Source organism: Pundamilia nyererei, unplaced genomic scaffold, assembly GCF_000239375.1.
Source record: "Pundamilia nyererei isolate P.nyererei 1_Seehausen unplaced genomic scaffold, PunNye1.0 scaffold00089, whole genome shotgun sequence".
Taxonomy (NCBI): domain Eukaryota; kingdom Metazoa; phylum Chordata; class Actinopteri; order Cichliformes; family Cichlidae; genus Pundamilia; species Pundamilia nyererei.
In genome coordinates, this window is record NW_005187490.1 from 425245 (window position 1) to 445347 (window position 20103).

The following is a 20103-nucleotide window of genomic DNA, read 5'->3' on the forward strand; positions in this document are numbered from 1 at the left end:
ATCTAAAATGATTTTCAGACACCTCTGACTCTAACAAAGTGGACACCTTAATCTCTGTAGTGTTGCTATGTGGCTCCGATTCTCTTTTTTTACATTCTTCTTTAACTACACTGAAAGTTAGTGGCTTTACCCGATGGCTTTCATAAGATCACAGCGGGGCCGTGAGGTGATTTGTGTTTTTCCTCTGTTGCATAACCGTCTGTCCTTTAGACAGTGAATGTCTGATGATGCTGGAATATAACCGCACATTAAAGTCATCGGGGTCTGAGAGAATAACTGGAGAAAGGCCAGCAGAAAGAAACAGCTGGGAGGCAGCTGTGATGTCAAGTACTAGCGACAGCCACTTCAGGTGGGTCTTGGCCCTTTTGTGTGTGTGTGTGTGTGCGCGTTTGTGTGTGTGTTTGTTTGTGTAGACGCAGTATGATTATACGATTATATATTGACTATAATGCACTGTGAACTTGTCATGCTGAGAACAAGAGGTCAGAGGGCACCAGGACAGTTACATCACTGTTTGCTATAAAGCACAACATTACTACACATTCTAGCAGTTTATAAGTGGCCTCACAGAAAAGACGACAACGCTGTGAGCTTGTTTTTGTCTATTATATCCCTCGAACATATCACTAGGTCATCAGTCATTACTTGTTGATGTAAGTGCATCGGGTCTATCTAAGAGATGCTTTGCCTTGTGTGGATCTTTTTATGCAGCCATATAACTACTCACACAGAAACTACTCCATTACTTTTTGCTTTTCTGTTACATCTCTCAGTACTCTGCCTCTTTCTGTATGACGAACACTCTGTGTACTTTCAATGTATGATAATTAGTATGTTCAAGTCTTAATTCATATGGCTTGATACTAATTAGTATGTCCCCTTGCCCTTGATTGGCTCCTCCACTTGCCTGTCCAGCTGCTGCCTCCTTCCCCTGCACCTGATTGGTTCCACAGTACAACGTTCTTTACTGCTTATTAAAAGATCATTTCACCCTCCTGCTAGAGAGCTGGCGTCCAATCTCTACTTAACCTTTATTTATTAAAGTTACTTTTTTTAAAGTTAAAACTTAGTATTAAAGTGTTTCCTGTTATTTGTGAAACATGTATAATGAGGATAGATGACTTGCTGGCATAAACAAAATAATGCGAACCTGTTAGAAATCACTGAATAGGATAGAAGAAGGAGCGCATCATTCTAGACGTTTTAGACTATTTGTTTACTTATAATAACTACAAAATAACAGAAAATTTAGGAACTCTTAGAGGAAAGTTGCCCATTACCTGGACAAAAACAGTCACAATCACATTTTATAGCCATATATAGTATCTTTAGATACAGTTTCTTATCATTAGGCGGGGGGGGGGGAAGTTGGTCATGAAGATTAGTTAAGGAAGGAGAGAAGGAAAGTGGTCGTAATATATCCATGTGGCCGCTGTAATAACAGCTGTCTGAATTCTCTTAATACTGAAGAGAAGGTGCTTCAGTGCTTCATTTGTTGCCTCATTTAACAGAGGAAACCCTAATCCACCCTTTCTGAAAGGAAAGGTGATCATCTTGACAATTCAAAGCATCGCACGTCAGACCATTCACAACAATAAACGATCAAAGTAACTGACGTTTGGTGCAGATTATCACATAAATAAATCCTGCTTTCTTATTACATAACATGCAAATATGTGGATATGTTTTAGCCCAAAGCTGGACTATGAACCACTCTGTTAAAATTCTTGCTTTAATCAAAGCAACGACTACAAAGGATCATCTCTTTAGTCGGAAGAGAAAATACGAGTGGACAGCAGGGTGAGATTTCCTGCGGGGAGTCTACACAGGAGAAGATTAGTGATGTAGTAGAGACGAGAGACCACAGAACGTATGAACCTGTAGTTTCGCCAAGTAAGATAGCCAATGTGATATGAGCAGGTGGTGGCGACTACATTAAAGGGTTACCTGCAGTAAGATTCACCGGGTTGTTCATTTTTATACAGCCTGCATAAAACAACAAGGTAAAAACAGACAAGGCAAAGTATCCAATATGTGTTTGAAGCTCTTTTTGTGCCACGCCAACATTTTAATGAGCAGTCGGATTCTCTTTTCCTTATGAAATTACATCTTCCCCTGACTTCACGGTGTTTTCCATACAGGTCATGGAAAAACTGATTAGGAGTCATTTTTTTTGACTATTTGGCCACAGCCCAAGTCTTGTTTATATTTTGATTTATTTCATCTTCTTTACAAAAAATATATACTAATCCTGCAATCTAAAGATGTATAATGAATACATGGGATTTGTGTAGCTAAATGTGTGACATCATGTTGCAGATCAGTACCTCGGCCCCTACATCTGATTCACTTTCAAGTGGCTGGATCTCTACAGCCTACAGCCAACAGAGAGACGGGAGAGACCAGAGAACACACACACACAAACCCAGAATTAGAAGGTTAGCAACCACACAGTCAGATTAACAGAACGTTAAAGATTAGCTAGAAAGGACTGATTTAAAGTACTTCTTAGTAAGCAGATGTGATAGGCTGGATTAGATAGAGATTAGTATGTTTATATTAAACAAGCGAATTGTGGAGGCAAACACTAACAGACCTTTTGTAAAGATCCACTCTGCAACTCTTCAAGACTGCTGGACATCAACCGGCGTCGATGCCTGCAGAAAAAATATTGTATCACTGACATCTGGTTAAGCAGACGTACACTTTGAATGTGCTTGTACTGTAGCAGGGCTTACCAAGACCCATTAAACAAACTTGGGTCAGCAGCGGACACCAGCGATGTCTCCACAGAGTTCTGGAAACTGCAACAGACACCGCACAGAGTTAACTCAGAGTCTGGCGTTCATTCATCGCGTACAGTACGTGCGCTGCACATTCATACCTGAAATCCAAATCCCTCTGATACGGCGATGAGGACAACATAAGCGGTGACGATCCTCTTGATGACAGCTATGAAGGAAAAAACATTTTTTCAAAGCATTTGTGGAAGTGAGATTATTAACCCAATAATTCTTTGACTTTTATTTAAAATTTCTTGTGAATCCTACCTCTGATCTGAGGATGTCAGAGTGTGCTTTGTGAGTGATGGCTTTGAGCTTTAAACTGCCGCTCAGCTCCTCTTCACTGCTTCCTGGTAGATAGAAACCAAAACAATTGGCGGCATAGTGACGTTAGAGAGAAAAGACAGGTTTCCAAGCAGAAGCTCACAATACAGAAAAAGGAAGCTCACCCTGCGTGAGTGCCATGACCTCCCTCATCTTTCTGTATTGGCTGAGCAGAATGGTAAGCTCCTCTATACGCCGATCCTGTTATCACCAAGGCAAAAATGGTCATTCTCTTTTTATTTAATCTTGTTGTAAATGATATATATTGTAGCAGTGGCAAAAATGATTTCATTACCTTCTCGTCATTTGAAGCCAACAAAGACTCCATCCCCACCTTTAACCTCTGGTATTCCTGGTCTAACAAAGAAGACCAAGAAGTTAAAAAGGATCCTATTGTACCCTCACGCTAGCTAGTTAGATCAGGGCAGCTGATGGGTGCACGAAGCGGTGCTGGTGACAGACACGAGAGCCGTGCAAATAGGACTAATCAAGCAAAACAAATACATGCTGACAGCACAACTGCCCATGCAGCATCACCTGGGACACACGTGGAAACTGAGCATTGTCAACAGCACCATTACCGAGAGAAGAACTAATGAGGCTTGCATCAGTATCAGCCACACAAACACAAGCCGGCACCAGATTTCATTTAACATCCTTTCAAATGCAGAAACTTATCTAAATGGGATTTTTTTTGTTTATTCAAACGACTCAGCTTTGAAATGATATGCATGTCATCGGTGGCTTTAGAGCAGCATTTATAAGGCAACAAGAAAGCAATTCTAATGAACTGCAATATGACAATGCCAGGAGGAAAAACAAAGCACAAAATGTCAGGATACTGCAACGCTCTCTGGTGACTCCTCCTGCAGGAATCAATAAACTAGTTGCATAGTTTTATCTACTACTTGTCCCACTCTCTTCTGAGATTTTCTTTAGATGACATGTTTGTATTATAGTCCTCTCAATGTGCTTGTTATGTTCTATTTACTCAGATTTGAATCTATTTTTTTACATGCCTCACTGTGTGCATTTATCAGCGTGTTTGTGTGGTACTTTTATACTGTACTTTATATTCTATGTGTTCTTCCCAAACCGGAAGGCACTTTGGGTGAACTCCTGTTAAATAACGATGATTCGATGTTGTATAAGAAGTTTGCACAGGACAGTGGACGCTGCATAGCCTGACACTCTTCTGAGTCTTTTTGATTTGAAAGGATGTACAGGCTCACATCACAGACACACACACTGAAGCTTAGCTGTGGTCCAATCTCAAACCAAACATCCACATTCCCGATGAAGAGACTACTTAGCCTCGACATTTAAAGTGTTTCCCTGTTTGGTTTTAAGTTTCACATTTGAGTCATAAATGACCAAAGCAGAAAAATCCAGCTGTCTAGGAGGTTGCTTAGAAATTAGCCCCATTAGCAACATAAATGCCTTACATTTGTTAATCAGATGCTTGATATACACCTCCTCTACAGCAGAGGGCAGCAAAGAGTGGAAAAAACACAAGCCAAGTGGAGAACAGAGAAGAGAGGAACTGTTGATTAGATGTTACAGTAATCAGAGTTGACAGACGTGCACATCGCTGCCTCTCACACATATCTGCACTGACAGATTTGATTGGTCAGACTGTCAGCTGAGTGTACCTCTCTCTGCGTTGTCATTGGCGCTGCCGCCTCTGGCCAGCAGCTGGGTCTGTAGGCACACGATCTCAGCATCTTTGGAGGCCAGGAGCTGCTGCAGCTCTGAGATTTCTGCCTGTGGAGGAAGTCAGAGTAGATGTCTGTGAACTGGGTCGATCTTCCAGGTCAGTGGATGTCTGTGAGCTGTAAGTGTGAAGCAACTAAGCAAATCGTTTTTCTTAAAAAGGAATCATTTCTAAAAACCAACCAGCCAACTGATGAGCCATCAGAGTAACACATAAAATGAGTTGTGAATTCTGAGATTATTCTATATTATCATCATTATTATTATTATTATTTGGCACTGAGCACCTTCTTTCAAATAAAAACTACACAATGGAAATATAAAACAAGCACTGAAAGCCACATGTAGCCAAGTTATTTTGGTTTTCTGCTTTAAATCAACCCCACTATTTCACTTTTTTACAATACTTTGTTAAAACAAACTCTACCACAGCTTTCTCCACACGATCTACATCACCACTCAAGCATCTATCCAATGGAAGTATTTCTGGCAAAAAAACACAATTTCTGACACGTACTACAGTCTCCACCCTCAGCTGTTAACTGTAACATGACTGACATTACTGCATTGTAGGGATGGGTATCAAAAACCGGTTCTTGTTGAGAACCGGTTCCCACTGTTTCAATTCCTTGGAATTGTTTGCCATTTTTGCAAACGATTCCATTATCGATTCCAGTCGCCCCGAATGACGTCACCATGTTGCGGAGCATCATTTACCTGGCAGGAAACACAGCGCCTAAGCGACTCAAACGCTCAAAAGTTTGGTTATACTTTACGAGAACAGATGACAACAGGGCAACTTGCAATACTTGAAAAGTAGATATTTCATTTAAGGGAGGAAACACTACGAATATGCAAAAGCATTTGCTCACAAAACACCCGATGACCTTAAATGAATGTCGTGTTTTTAATCCCGCTCGACTCGTGAATCTCAACCCAGCAGCAGCGGTAACGTTTGCACGTCCTCTCCCGTTAATGCGGCAGGTAAATAATCAACTAACAGTGCATATTACGTTAGCGCGATCTGCCTTATTACAAAACCTGCCATTACTGTGCATTTAGGTGACCATGATGAGACAGACAGACAGTCTGGCTCAGATGCTGCCAGTTCTCGCTGCAGTCTACCGGTAGCGTCTCCTTTCAGGCCAGGATAGACGAATGTCACCGAGCAGTGACTAAGTTTGTGGTAAAAGGCTTGAACCCATTTGCCACAGCAGATGCCCCGATTTTCGGTAAGTGAATGTGTTTAATTGTAGGCAGGGACATTACTGGATATTCTTGTGTAATTGCTACAGAATAATTTATGTTATACTTTGTTATTGCTACAGAAGAATATTTATTTTATTATTTTATATTTACAATTTTTTTTCCTGGGGACTCTGTGACCCCACAGAAAAGAGGCTGTGGATCTCGTAAGATCTCACTGTTGGGTTTGTAAGGCCATGTTACTCCTAAATTTCTATCTTGTTCAAAGAGAAGATATAAAACAAAGTTCTAAGCTATTCGACCTTAGTGTTCTCCTTTTTAAAAAAGAATCGATAAGAGAATCAATCGAATCGTTAAACAGAATCGAAAACGGAATCGGAATCGTGAAAATCTTATCAATACCCATCCCTACTGCATTGTGCCCAAACAGCTGAAAATGAGGCCAGGACGATGTGCCATAAACTGCACTTGGCTGTGGGAAGACTTCTTAACAAATTTATAGCATAGTACAAAAAGGTTTTGACAGATTGTTTCCTCTGAATAATTGGTTCAGTTTTGTTGAATGACATTCTGATATTTATTTGATCTATCACTAAGCAAATATGTGTGTTTCTGTGCACTGCATTCATACAGTTTACGTAACTTTAGCTTGCTAGCATTATCTGATAGCATAGCATGCCACCTTCTCATGCTAATATAGTTCTTTTTGGCTCCAAAAACAACATGGCAATGGTCAAACAAACAAAATTTGAGGTCCAGGAAACAATAGGTGGCATCACTTTCATAATGTCCATCTTTTATATACAGATGGTGTAAAAACTACATCGTTTTTGTAGATTTGGGGCAGAGGACATATTTAAAGCCCCACACAACACAGAACACCGCACATATGTGCGTTTGTTTTATGTGCATTTGTCCAGGTGAACTTTTGTTCTCCGCCCAGCAGTGACAACTTTCAAGAATAACCATTTCAAGATTATCAATCACGTCCATCTTTTATATACAGTCTACAGCCTAGTGACTAAGAGCTAAGAGCTCAGTCAGACCTCTCATCACTTTAACTGAAGCCAACACAAACGGACAAATTAGGGTACCGATGCTTCCGTGTAGGGAAAATTCAAATACAACAGCAAAAGGGAATGTTAGCATCAAAGGAAGAAACATCTTCTGCAGTATCATTTTTTAAAAGAAACAATAATACTGATATTTTATACATATGCAAGCGTTAAGCCTCTGTCTTATTTTTCAGTATTGACCCTCTAATATAATAAAAACTGCTGTACTTCAGTCTGCCTTCAGTCACATGCAATCCACGTTTTCTTTATCCATTACAACTTTCCTATTCTCAGATATCAGATTAAATGACTAAAGTGCCAAAATAAGAATTAAACAGGAAAACATTTATCTCCAAAAAATCATAAAGTGGACCCTGTTAATTAAGCTATTTGCTTGTGTCTGCTCTGAGGCCTTGACATGTTATGACAACCTAATCTGAGTTAAGATGAAAAGAATAGTAAAAAAAAGTAATCACACATTATGCTAACAAATACAGTGGAGGCAACAGCTGAAGACAACAGGTGTGTGTCAGACAGTATGTGTGTGCACAGACTGTATGGTGGCATGCTATAAGTGCAAACTTAACAATGCCTGCAGCTGCTCTGCAATAAAACCCAGAAGCAAAAACCTACAATAGGGTAAGAAGCAGGGGAAGCCAAAGAATAACTCAGAGATGTGCAGGGTTTTGTTACTACCATCAGATCTGTGTTTGTCTCGAAGGCTCCAAATATTACAGAGCATATAAAATAAAATGAAAGGCACCAGCCAGGAAATCTGCTGAAGTGAGAATATGTGGAAGGCATCATTACCGTGTTATATCCTTAGTGCACAATATGAACACAGTAGGGTCGCACAAACACACAGAACTGATAGAATCAAATAAATTCACAAAATCCATGCAAATGCACACTAAAAATCACAACGACGGGAAAGAAAAAGCCACAAGTAAAAGGATGGAATCTACTGGTTTCTGCTTTTAAAAAATACAAACCTTGTCCTTATCAAAACCAGTGTAGGTTTTGATTTATTTATTTATTGTGTAGGTTTCTCTGTCCAGTCCCTTCCTGCTCAAAGGGACAGGACAGAGCTTCACAGCTATCGCAAGACCAACAAAAACAAATGCAACTAAGGAAACTAAGGAAAGAAAAGAAATGAGGAAAAAACACGAGAAGGGGAGGAGCAAGACGAGAAAAGTAGAAAAGAAGAGGCCAAACATAACACTAATCATAGGAAAGAAATCAACACGGGGAGATGACAAGTGGCAAGAGCAGGAGAGGAGGAAGAGGAGGCACCTGTGCGCTGCGCCAGCGCTCCTCCCAATGCTGCTTCTCCAGCTGTGTGTGCTCGACAGTCAGCTTGAGGCTGGACAGCTGGGTCATGAGCGACTGGTAACACACATGGAGAGAGTAAGAGATAGAGAGCTAGAGAGGGAGAGAAGACAGGAAGAGAGTAATGACGGGGAGAGATTTAGGGATGTGAAGAGAAAGGAGGAGCGGAAAAAAGTGAAGAGAGCAAGCCGCAGAGAGGGGTTAGTAGAGAAGAGGAGAGGAGGCGGATAGTGAAGGAGGGAGAGAGGAGGAAGGAAGCACTGTAAGCACAGAGAAACCAATGGCAGTTTGACCTCCTTCAGACAATATCCAACAATATGTTAGAGAGAGACTCTGTCATAACAAAGGAAATGAAGCTGCACGTCTCTGCTGCTGAGAAACACAGATGAGTGAAGCTCTGATTATTTCATCCTGATGAATGAAGGTTAAAGAAATTCACCTGGTGACAGTCTGATCAAATTATCGAACGTTTACGTATAACATCACAGTAACACCAGCTGTTAATTTTATCTTCTGTTACAGTATCCAGCATCCATTCTTGTCTACATCTGCTCTATTTCCTTTTTCATATGTGCAATTATCAGATTAGGAAGTCCGTCCTTTACACAGGTTTGCTGCAGTGACTTCACAGGCCAGTTTCCACATTTTGAAAAGTCTTCTTCCGGCGAGTTTGATGAGAAGTATACACCACACTCACATCTATGATATGAAGTTAGTCAGATTAGTTTAGAGCAATGTTTGGGTTCGTTTAATGTAAGTCTGGAAGAAAAGGGGAAAGGAAACCCACCCTAATGAAAACTTCAGAGCTCATTAAGTCCCATTTTTTTATTCATTTTTTATTTGTTCTATTGTATTCTACACAAAATAACTCTCGAAAAAAAAGCAAGAGCTGCATTTTATTAAAAATAGTGGAAAAACACAACAAATCTCAAAACTATATATGCGCTCCTTACAATTTCACATCAATAATGCAATTTAACTTAAATTTAAGAAACGCCAAGAAAATACCAGATGGAAAATCTCAGAGACTAATGAGCTCACTTAGTGATGTTGTTGGATATTAAAAAAAAACATCTTAAAGAGGCCGAGCTGTTCAGAAGAAAAACTCGGAAGGGACTAACTGCTCCGTGAAAAACTATGTGGGCAAAGAGTTCAACAATTTAAGGGTAAAAGCTTCATAAAATAACAAAAGATTAGAGAAGTTCAAAGTATCGGGGCATTGCATCATAAGATTTAAAGATCCAGAGATTCTGGAGACACCTCTAGACCAAGTACCAAGGCTAAAAACCAATGAAACGCTGCAATTTTGGGGCCCTACGACAAGTGAAATGGACATCTGTGAAGACACCACTAATACTAAATGATGTTTACAGATTTTGGAGTAACATTGAAAGAACTTCTTTCGCACAGAAGACAATGCCAAACCACAATTTACATGTTTTCCAGCAGTAGTGAAACACATTTTTAAGTCTTCATATTCAAAAATATAATAAGATTTCTCAGTTTCAACATTTGATATGCTTTTTGTATATGTTACACAGCATCCCAGCTTCTACAAACAGATTTTAAGTATATGTAAAATGCATTTTACACTGCTCTGTGTGCTTTAGCGAGTACCTTGGTGGCTCTTAATTTCCTCTCATATTGGCTCTTCTCTCCCTCCAACTCATCCACTTTGCTCTTCAGCTGCTTAACTTCTTGTTGCAAATCCTGCAGAAAAGCCAAACCATAGCATTCTTCAGTTAGCCGGACCACTTTACATACATGTGCACAATTACGAAACTTTTCTGATGTTTCAAGCAATTCTCAAAAAAAGTTATACATTTCATCTACATGTCACAATCGGCACCAGGTTCATCTACATGAGTGGGCACGCATGCCAGCATATAAATGGGAGGGTATTCAAACACCAGGTTCACATTCAGTGCAGTTATAAAGGTCCCCGGGGCCAGACAGTGGTTAATAAAGGAAACAAGATCCTCCTGAAACAGACACCACAACGTGCAGTTAACAACCAGGAAACCCAGAACACTACTGAAAGCCTTCCGGGTCGCACATCTGCCAGCTGCGCACTGCCACCATCTGGGGGAAACTTTGGACAGCAGGGTTATAGGGACCGTAACATGACCCATCCACCTGGTCAGTGTATTAGGAAGCTGACAGATGTAAACTTTGTTAGTGGAGGAATCACTGTCATGCAAGGAAACCACATCGAATCTAATACAAAACACAATTCTGGTCCTAAAGGCAAGCTTGAAAGGATTTATAGAGACAACATCCTGATCGGTGCTGAAATACATTCCAAATGTTTCAAATACTTGAGGAGTTCACTCTACGTCATACTGCTGGAAGACTTTTTAGGTAAATAACTCCTCAAATGTATGGAAGCATTTAGAAAACCCAATCGAAAGCCTCAATCACTGCAAGAACCAGAGCAGAGTGTGACCCCAACATCCTGCAGTACACATACAGACACTACAAGAGAGGTTGTTAGCTTGATTCTGTGGAATATTCCAAATACCGGGTGGTGTGTGGACTGGTTAAAAGGGAAGAAGAGAAGAGAAGAAATGATGGGGAAGGAGGGTAAGATGAGTTCATCCATCAAGTCTCCCTACGTGAACAGTCTTTCCTCCATTGTGCTGCCGAGCATCAGAGCCAGACAGGCTCAGGTCCAAGCCGACCAACCCAACTTGAGGGCTGTAGCCCTGGGCTTGGCCGTCTCTTGGCTCCCCCTGCTGGGCCTCCTTCTCCTCCAGGGCCCGTTTCTCCTGAATGCGAGTGCTGATCTCCTCCTGAAACCTGCACATCTGCTCCTGGAGCTCACTGATGAGATTTACCACACACTGGGAGGGTTGGAAGACAAATGAAGGGTGGCAGAAGAGGTGAAATGGTGAGATGAGGAGAAGAAAAGAGGAATAAATGAAAGTCAGTTGAGAGGAGGAGAGGAGAATAAAACATGAACTTATTTGTTAATCAGTCAGTACAGGGAAAATGGTTGATGCCACATCTGGATCACTGTTGGCCATTTGTAGTAGAAAACACATAAAAATCTTGTGAAACACACAAAGCACAAAGATTTACACAAACACTTGAAGCGGAAGAAAGAAATGCTTAAATTCAACTGGAGAAAATGTTAGAATCCTAGAAAAGAAGGAGCATTACACCTCAGCACATTGACAAACAACTGAAAACACAAGAGTAACTTTTACTCCTTTAAAAACTTTTGCATTATGCAATGCCCTCCTCTTGCATTAGTGCTGTAACGGTGAGATTGTGGGAGACAGATGCAGGCAAGGCATCATGCCTCACCGTCTTACATTGTTGAAATAGTGTGAAAAACAGATCTGTGCTCAGCTACAGCGTGAGTGTTTCTGCGCCACCTCCCTGCTGGCTCAATGTGACCACTGACAGGAAAGGAGCGACCACTTTATTCTTAAGGTTAGTCTGGGGTCAGAGGAAAAAGCAGGAAGTCTAGTGGAGTTTGGAGAGCAGCGGTGATCAGACAAACACCTCCTGTCAGCCAGAATTAGAGTGGGGTGGTTAAGAATGGGTTGTATTGTTTGGGTGAACTGTGCTCCAACTGAGTGGATGAATCATTGTGTCCAATTAAATCAAGACAGTGGTCACAAATCACTAATTTGTCTCAGAGGGTTTTCCCAGTCGAACCAGCTTTTGTACAGGAATTAAAGATCGAAAGGTCAAACACAACACGACACTTTAGGCGTTCCAAAAGTCCTCAACCAACAAGTCTGTCATGCTGATGCACTTAGTGATTTTGCATTGTACTGGCTGTTAAGCTAATGTCGAGCGTATCCACTGAGGACAGATCAGGGCTAGCATCTGTCTTCTGCTGACATTAGAATAGTTTCCATGGCAACTTCTGATGTTGCACAATATAAGTATGATACCATATTGTAAATATAAAAAATGGCAATAGGAACAAGCTGCCAAGATTTCAGTCTCTGTCATTGTGATTCGTGGCCTATTTTACATTTTACATGAAAAGCAGCTCAGCAGGCAGGGCTGTTTTAAACCACATAAAATCCACATTTCAGGCATCTAAAGCATAATTTTGTTTAAGTAATAACCCCATCTGGCGCACCAGGGTTATTATAACATGCCTGAGCTCCAGCCAAGTCTAGTCGCATGGGAAACAGAGCCGTAACCCAGAATTTAGACCAATAAAACAAAACAAGACAGGATGTAAAGACAGGAAAAAAACAGAGCGTACAATAAAGAAGAGACATGAAGGTGCACAGAGCAAAGTCTCTAACTGTTCTTTTTGTTTACACACATTAAATGTTGAGCAAACTGTTGGTCTAAGAAAATGTCACAGCTCAGGGGAATCTTGTTCCTGAAAAGTGGTTGCTTTAGTACTTAAAGGTGTTCGTGAGACGGCAGCGAGCCTGTGTGTGGTGTTGGTGTGGTTTCCTGAGGTGAAAGTGTTTGGCCCCGAGGAATGCTCAGAGTGGATGCTTGCCATTCCTCCTGACAGCCTACCGGAGCCTCGCAGCTGTTACTAACCACACACACAGACACACGCACAGACACACACATCCTGACTTTACTGACAAAAATGCAGACCGGTGTCAGCCCCATCATAACGTAAACAAAGCAAAACACCTCAGCTGCACACCGGACATGTTGGTGAGTACGTATGTGCATCTCAATGCTGAATCAATACTAAACCAAGACAGCACCAACTTATAAAAACAGCTCATTGACAGGACTGATGTTAGATTTATGTGGTGGAGCCTCAAGCTGAGAGAATAGGCCTCATGATCCTGAAGCAGCCTGAAAAACAGACTAGATAAAGTGAATAAGTGCCGCCCAATTCCTGTTGAAGTTTGTGCTGCTTTTTTACATTTTTTGCAATATAACCTATTAAAAAAGGACTGCTTGATAATATCCTGCACTATTTTGTTTAATCTGCCTGTTAGATTTAATGACTCATTAACTGAAGGTGCCGAAATGCTGTTCCGGATTGTTCCAGCTCATTGGCTACATGAACTCATGCATGTAACCTAAATGGATTTTTTGGATACATTTCAGCACCAAAACTACTGTGTTAGGTACAGGCATGATGCCTTGGGTTAACAGTAGCCACATGCTAGAAAGTGACAAGATTGCATGTAAAAGATGGGAACATGCTGCAAATATATTTCTAGGAGCACACAAACGGATTTACTAACACCTGCAATATGCAGGTTACTGCTAATTGCACCAGTATTTAATGCTGAAAACAGGTATTGCATTTTTTGTGCTGGATATTAAAATGAACTGACCACCCGTGCTAAGCAAACAGTGCAACTTTTGCAAATCACTATTTTAAACCAACATTTTAAACATCAATTTAACAGTAGTGTGAGACAAAGTGGTGCAGCTAGCATGACGTGAGTAGAAAGTGCCAAGATGTTGGCACTTTCTACTCAAACCAAGGGTTTGCAGGCAGTTTTCTTATGAAATAAGGATCATGTCAGGTACACTAAACTCAGGTTCACTGTACCTGAAATGGTATCTGAAATACTGGACAGCTCCCAGGATTTATTGACAGAATGTGGCTTCCTGACTGAATAAAAAAGTTTTCTGCTAAGACAAATGTTCTTCTTGTTATTGAGTGAATGTGAGCTTTGCACAAGAAGCAAAGTCAGCTCACACTTTTTTTTCTCATAGAATCCGACATCGCTGGCAGTCACGTCCTGCAGGATTTGCAGTGTGGCTATCATGCACGTTCAGTTAATGTGCACCTTACAGGTCAGAAAACAATATTTCAAACTACATCCTGTCACTTTTTGTACATCAGCCGTCTGTTCCTTCTTTTTTCTCTGTCCTCTCTCTTTTCGTCTGTTCCCTTCACTATCTCCTCCCCTCTGTCTCCTTCCGCTGATGCTTATCACACTCCATCCATGTGCGGTTGCAGAGTATGGGCCCCTGCGTGTCAAAAATGCTGTATCGTGTTTATTCTATCAGAGCACGGCCCTGGATGGCTTGTGATAGCTTTACACACAGACACACACACGCACACACAGCGAAACCACATGAGCAGCCTTAGTATCCGTTTGTGCCAGTGGGAAGCAGCTGGGTGTCACAATGAACAAAGTCCACACAAAGAAACTAGTGAAGACAAGCAAAGGCTGCTCAGCCGGACTTGGTTGGAATGCGTGTATGTGTGCATCGTTATTGTGCGTTCTGTCAGTGAGGGAAACAGCATCCTAATGTAACTCTCACCTTCACCGAGGCCCAAACCTGTTGCTGAGCTGAGCAGTCGTTTTCACCTACAATCACTGGCCACTTCATTGGGTACACCTGTTCAAGTGCTTGCTAATCAAAATAGCTAATCAGTAAATCAAATGGCACCAACTCAATGGATTTAGGCATGCATGCATAGTCAAGATGACCTGCTGAAGTTAAAACTGAGGACCTACATGGTTGTTGGTGTATTTCAGCGGGTGCTGATCTACTGGGATTTTTCTGCATAACCATCTCTACGGTTTACAGAGAATGGTCCAAAACAGCGGTCCCCAACCTTTTTTTGCTCCACGGACCGGTTTATGCCCGACAATATTTTTACGGACCGGCCTTTAAGGTGTCGCGGATAAATAGAACAAAATAAAAGAAGTTTTAAGAAAAGAAGATTTATTCATAACACGTGAAAAGACCCAGGAAAACAGAGTTAACGATAAAAACGATAACAAAAAAATAAAAAAAATAACGCTGAAAACCCTGAAAACCATACATTTCACACCTGAGCCTCAACTCTCGCGGCCCGGTACCAAACGACTCACGGACCGGTACCGGTCCGAGGCCCGGGGGTTGGGGACCGCTGGTCCAAAAAACTGAAGATACCCAGTGAGTGACAGTTATCTGTGAGAAAAAAACCTTGTTGATGCAAGAGGTCAGACATGAGCAGCGGCTTTGAGATTATGAGAAGGCAACAGTAACTTGAATTACTGTTATTATTATTATTATTATTATTATTATTCCTCACAACCAAGGTTTAAGATCGCCTCTCAACATGTCAAAGCTTGAAGCAGAGGAACTACAGCAGCAGAGGACTACACCAGGTTTCACACCTGTCAGCTAGAAAAAGAAAACCGAGGGTACAGTTTAAATGGGCTCACCGAAATTGGAGAGGATTGGAAAAATGCTGCCTGGTCTGATGAGTTTTCTGCCGCAACATTCCTGGTTGGATCAGAATGTGGTGTGAACGGCATTAAAGCTCCAGCCTGGCTTCAGGTTGTTGGTGGTGTAAAAGTGTTGGGGGATATTTTAATGACGCACTATGACACACTCACTTAAATGCCATCGCCTACCTGAGTACTGTTGGTGACCAAGTCCATCCCTACATAACCACAGTGTACTCATATTCTAATGGCTGCTTCCAGCGGGATAATGTGCCATGACACAGATCGTATTAAAATGGTTTCTTGAACATGACAATGAGCTCACAATACTTAAATGGAGGGTGTTCACTTTTCTGTAAAAGTCATGACGGCCATACTAGAATTATTGATTTCTTGACTTCAAAAGGTGGAAGGGCTTTAGGTGCACCAGGTATTAGTGAGGCTCGTGAGTTTCAGGTGTTTTTTCACAGTTTCAGTTAATTATTTCTAAAGTCTCCGATCAAAAACAAAAACTGTTCCGCTGACTCTTTGCAGGATGTGAGCAGGGTGGTGCTTAAACTACTGTTTGATGTGTTCTGGCTTGTTTCAGAGCCTCACCAGTGAAGTTTGTACCCCATCCAGACACATTTCATCATTACCTTTGCCAGTCAAGTTGGCCAGAGGGTGGGCATGTTTTCACCATCTGCCTGGTTATTATCTGGGTGACAGATATTTCAGGATCGCAAGACAGATTCTTCATTTGGCCTCTACGATTTCCATTTAAATGTGGGACAAAAACTGTGGGAAAATCCTGCTCGTGTGACTTTTTCACTGGTTTAGTGGGTAAACCAAACCTGAAAAACAACAAAAGTAACAGCAGGCTGCTGCTGTGGAAACGAGAGTCAACATGAGAGTTTCTAGAGAAAGCTGTAACGGTTTTTCCTTTTTGTTACACATGGCTTAAAGACAAACCGCTATACAAGCGTAAAAAGTTTAACCGTTACCATGAAACTTCAGCAACTGAAAGGATTTTTTTAGAAAGATAGCAAGAGGTCTGTAAGTAAATCTTTGAATAAGAAAATTATGAAATCTGTACTAATTTGCATAAATTTCCAACAGACAAGTGTACAAGGTTTCATGTACAGACTGTGCCTTGTGTGAAATAGCCGTTGCCTATACAATAATGTACTTACAACTCTGAGGCTGATAAGAGCCCTGTGAATAGACCCGGTTAGCATCAAACACACATTCCACCAATCACACTCCTCTTTAGCGGGATCGTCTGCCACCAGCCGACAGGTGAGGTCTCACAGACAGGCGATGGGAGGAATCAGCGCCTCATAGTTTAATCCACACATTAACATTTGTTTTCCTTCTTTATAAAAAGCTTGGATGAGAGAGTATAACTTGTGAGAACAAGCACAGACGCAGAAACCAAAGTTGCAGAAAGAGTTAAAAAGCAGACATGTAGTTACTGTTATATCTGTAAGCCACAATATTGCAAATACATATTATACAATAACATAATAATCCCCCCTCCCCCCAATCTGTGCCTTTCTACTGTGACAGCAGTAGCCCCTGGTGAATGTGCATGTTCCCTCCTGGCTTGGAGACAAAAAACACAATAAAACCAGACAAACAGCTTACATACATCCTTAGACAGCATGTCTGAACTTCCCAAGAGCAGTACCACAGGATGCGTGTCCCTAAATAACCCCTCATGGAACATACGGAATAAAGATTATTAAGCTTTATTTGAAAAACAGTGGTAAAAACAATTGTGTTGTCTATTGATGTGCATTTTGAAGGTGATTTCATTCAAACAAAGCGGTGGCTGCAGACCTGATCATACCAGCGATGATGTTTTTGTTCCACTGGTTGCTCTTTGCAGCTGATAAATAGCCCAAACTAGCAGAAATGTAGTGAAGGATCACCCAGGCAAACACAGCTGAACAGTTAATGACAGTTGTGATTATTCAAGACGCTAATATCACATATTCTGATGTTGCATTACGGAGTTTTAGAGTTGGGCAAGATGAAAAGTATGAGACAGTCGGTATCTGGCCTTTCCACCTAATGAAGTACCTGAAAATCAATGTGTATAATCAAAGTACCAATAACTGTTTAATACCAACAAGTAAGTTAAAATAATACTCTTAAGCTGTGCCCTAAAATTAGATGGTTTATTTCCCAACCATAAACAGGATTAACTGTGCAAAGTAAAATGTTCATCCTCCTGTTATTTAACTCTACAATACATCAATATGTACACAGAAGGGAAAACTTCCACTCAGGCAAGTGTGGCAGGGATCTTGGCTTATAGCCCATTAAACACAGACATCATACAAGTTTTCCATTTCTAGATCAAAGACTTGAATGTGTTTGAAAGCATGTTTGTTGACTTTGCGTACCTCAGCTTTGTTCTGCTTTGTGTCTGTCGAATCCTGAGGGTGTGAGTTGGTTTGCGTCTCCTCCATGCTGACCAGCTTCAGTTTGAGAAAGGACACCTCATCCATCAGATCCAGCTTCTGAGTTTCTAGCGAGGTCCTGCTCATCAGCTCCTGGGAGAATCACATGTGCACCATCTAAGTCAGATGCATGGGAAGCAAACACGCAACTTACTCAAGCTAGAGCAACGCAGATTTTGGAGATCGGTGTTGTGAGACTAAGCAGGCTACTCCACTCAGCGTATTGTTGTTCCCACACTAACAGAGCAGAGCGGTTGGGGCCCAGACCCCACAAAGCTAAATATATACACACACACAAGCGTGCTAGAGACTCTATTAATATATGCCTTCTTTGGTATGAGAGAGAGTAAAAGAAAGAGCATCTAAAAAAGAGAGAGAACGAAAAAAAGCACTCCACTGGACATGAAGGAACGTTTTTCTGACTCATTCAAAACTCTGTTGCTTTCAATTCCTCATCTAAACTCCTTTAAATTGCACTTCCTTCTTTCTAAACTCAAACTACAGTTGACCTGGATTGCTGATTAAGCCTTTAACGTCCATCTTCTTGCTCCATACTTGTTTAGTATGAAACATTTAGAAAGAAATGGGAAGAAAAAACACCCCCAAACAGACCAAATATGAACTTACCAGCTTTTTGTGCACCAATTTAAAAAGCTTAATAAGGAAAAACAAAATTGGGACACGTGTAAAAACTAGGACTGCCAACTCAAGTGTGACCCCCACTCATGATAATATAACAATAACTGTGGAAAAAAAATTACAACTTTATATGATTCCAGGAGGTTTGGTTCTGGGGCAATGGTGTCGAATGGCGGTGGCTAAAGCTGCCATATCCCTGTTACTTTTAACTTTGCTAAACAGGACAAATGTCGTTGATATATGCAGGACTCAGCTTGTCCAGTTAAAGCAGAGCACTCGATTAGACCAGCTACGCCCTGTAGTCACACATGTGCGAGTCAAAACGCACAGTTGGGTATTTAACCGAGCAGTTAGCGTTAGCTCAGAGCGCTGTGAAGGCAAAGAGGAGTGGGAGCTTTAGAAAGAGCACAAACAAATCTGAAAATGAACTAACAGAATGAAGGCTCGCAAAAGTTCACCTCTTTCTAGTCCAGTCCTTCAGTCAGAAAAGCAACAAAAGCCAAGTGAGTGAGTCAGTGTAACGTAACCGCTTTGTTATGGGAAGTGATTTTCCCGTAGAAGTTGCCGCTTTGACAGAAATGTTTTTGCTGTAAGAGGTAGTCATATTTTCTTTAGTCACAGTCAGCAGTAGGTACTGAAAGTCTTTTACTGAGAAAGCAGAGAGCTGTGATGAAGTGCAAACTGAGGCTGTAAACATACATTTTCTGCTGTTTAATAGTTTTTAATATATCAAACTCTTGTTTTAAATCTCTCGTAGAGACATCGGATAGGCAGACTTTCTCAATGCCTCCAAATCGAGCTACTTTTATGTTGTCACTTATGTTTCATGAGCCTTTGATTATTTTTGTGTGCTTTTACTGTACTTGTTTGCAATTCTTCATTTTCTTTGTTCTGCTTTTAACTGTCTTGTGCTCTCCCTCCCAGTTTTCTGTAACCTTTAAATGTTTCTCAAACGTTTTATTACTGTTTGTTTTACCGTGACTATCTTGTCTTGTGAAGCATCTTGTAGCCTTATAGTTGAGCTATATAAACGTATTATTAATGCAAAACTTTTTTGAGATGGTTTTGGAGCAGAACAACAATCAGAATCATTTTTTGCTTCTCTATTTTTTCATTTGTGCGTGCACATTTTCAAAATGCCAAATGAATCAAATTCAATAAAAAAGATGCTGGGATTTTTTTAGAATTATAGCCACACACTTCTCACATGAGCCTATTTTAAATAACATATATTTAAGACAGAAATTCAATGACTTGTGAGCGGTCAAATAAAGTAGATTACTGTCCATTAAATGTCAGACAAGGAATTTCTTTCTAAACGGAAACATCACATAGTAAACAAACTGTGTCAACACCACAGCCACACAAATGAACAACTAAACCCCATAATCACTCCAGCTCAGCAGCCACACACACACACACACACACACACACACACACACACACACACACACACACACACACACACACACACACACACACA

General features: G+C 40.9%; 1 protein-coding gene across 12 annotated transcripts in view; it reads right to left on the reverse strand.

The window, feature by feature from the left end:
• The window catches only part of ppfibp2b (PPFIA binding protein 2b), a 95105-nt gene that overhangs the window by 14546 nt on the left and 60456 nt on the right, over positions 1–20103 (reverse strand). For 7 of the 12 annotated variants that reach the window (XM_013912413.1, XM_013912414.1, XM_013912410.1 and 4 more), the window contains 12 exons: positions 17925–18074; positions 11026–11253; positions 10028–10120; positions 4760–4871; positions 4553–4585; positions 3403–3464; positions 3233–3308; positions 3051–3133; positions 2885–2952; positions 2739–2804; positions 2597–2657; positions 2328–2375 (listed from right to left, as the gene is read on the reverse strand). In XM_013912413.1, coding sequence (XP_013767867.1) covers positions 2328–2375; positions 2597–2657; positions 2739–2804; positions 2885–2952; positions 3051–3133; positions 3233–3308; positions 3403–3464; positions 4553–4585; positions 4760–4871; positions 10028–10120; positions 11026–11253; positions 17925–18074 — 1080 coding nt within the window. Of the gene's footprint in view, positions 1–2327; positions 2376–2596; positions 2658–2738; positions 2805–2884; positions 2953–3050; positions 3134–3232; positions 3309–3402; positions 3465–4552; positions 4586–4759; positions 4872–10027; positions 10121–11025; positions 11254–17924; positions 18075–19078; positions 19099–20103 lie in introns of those variants that run through there. The other 5 variants (XM_013912419.1, XM_013912415.1, XM_013912412.1 and 2 more) reach the window with 5 other exon arrangements.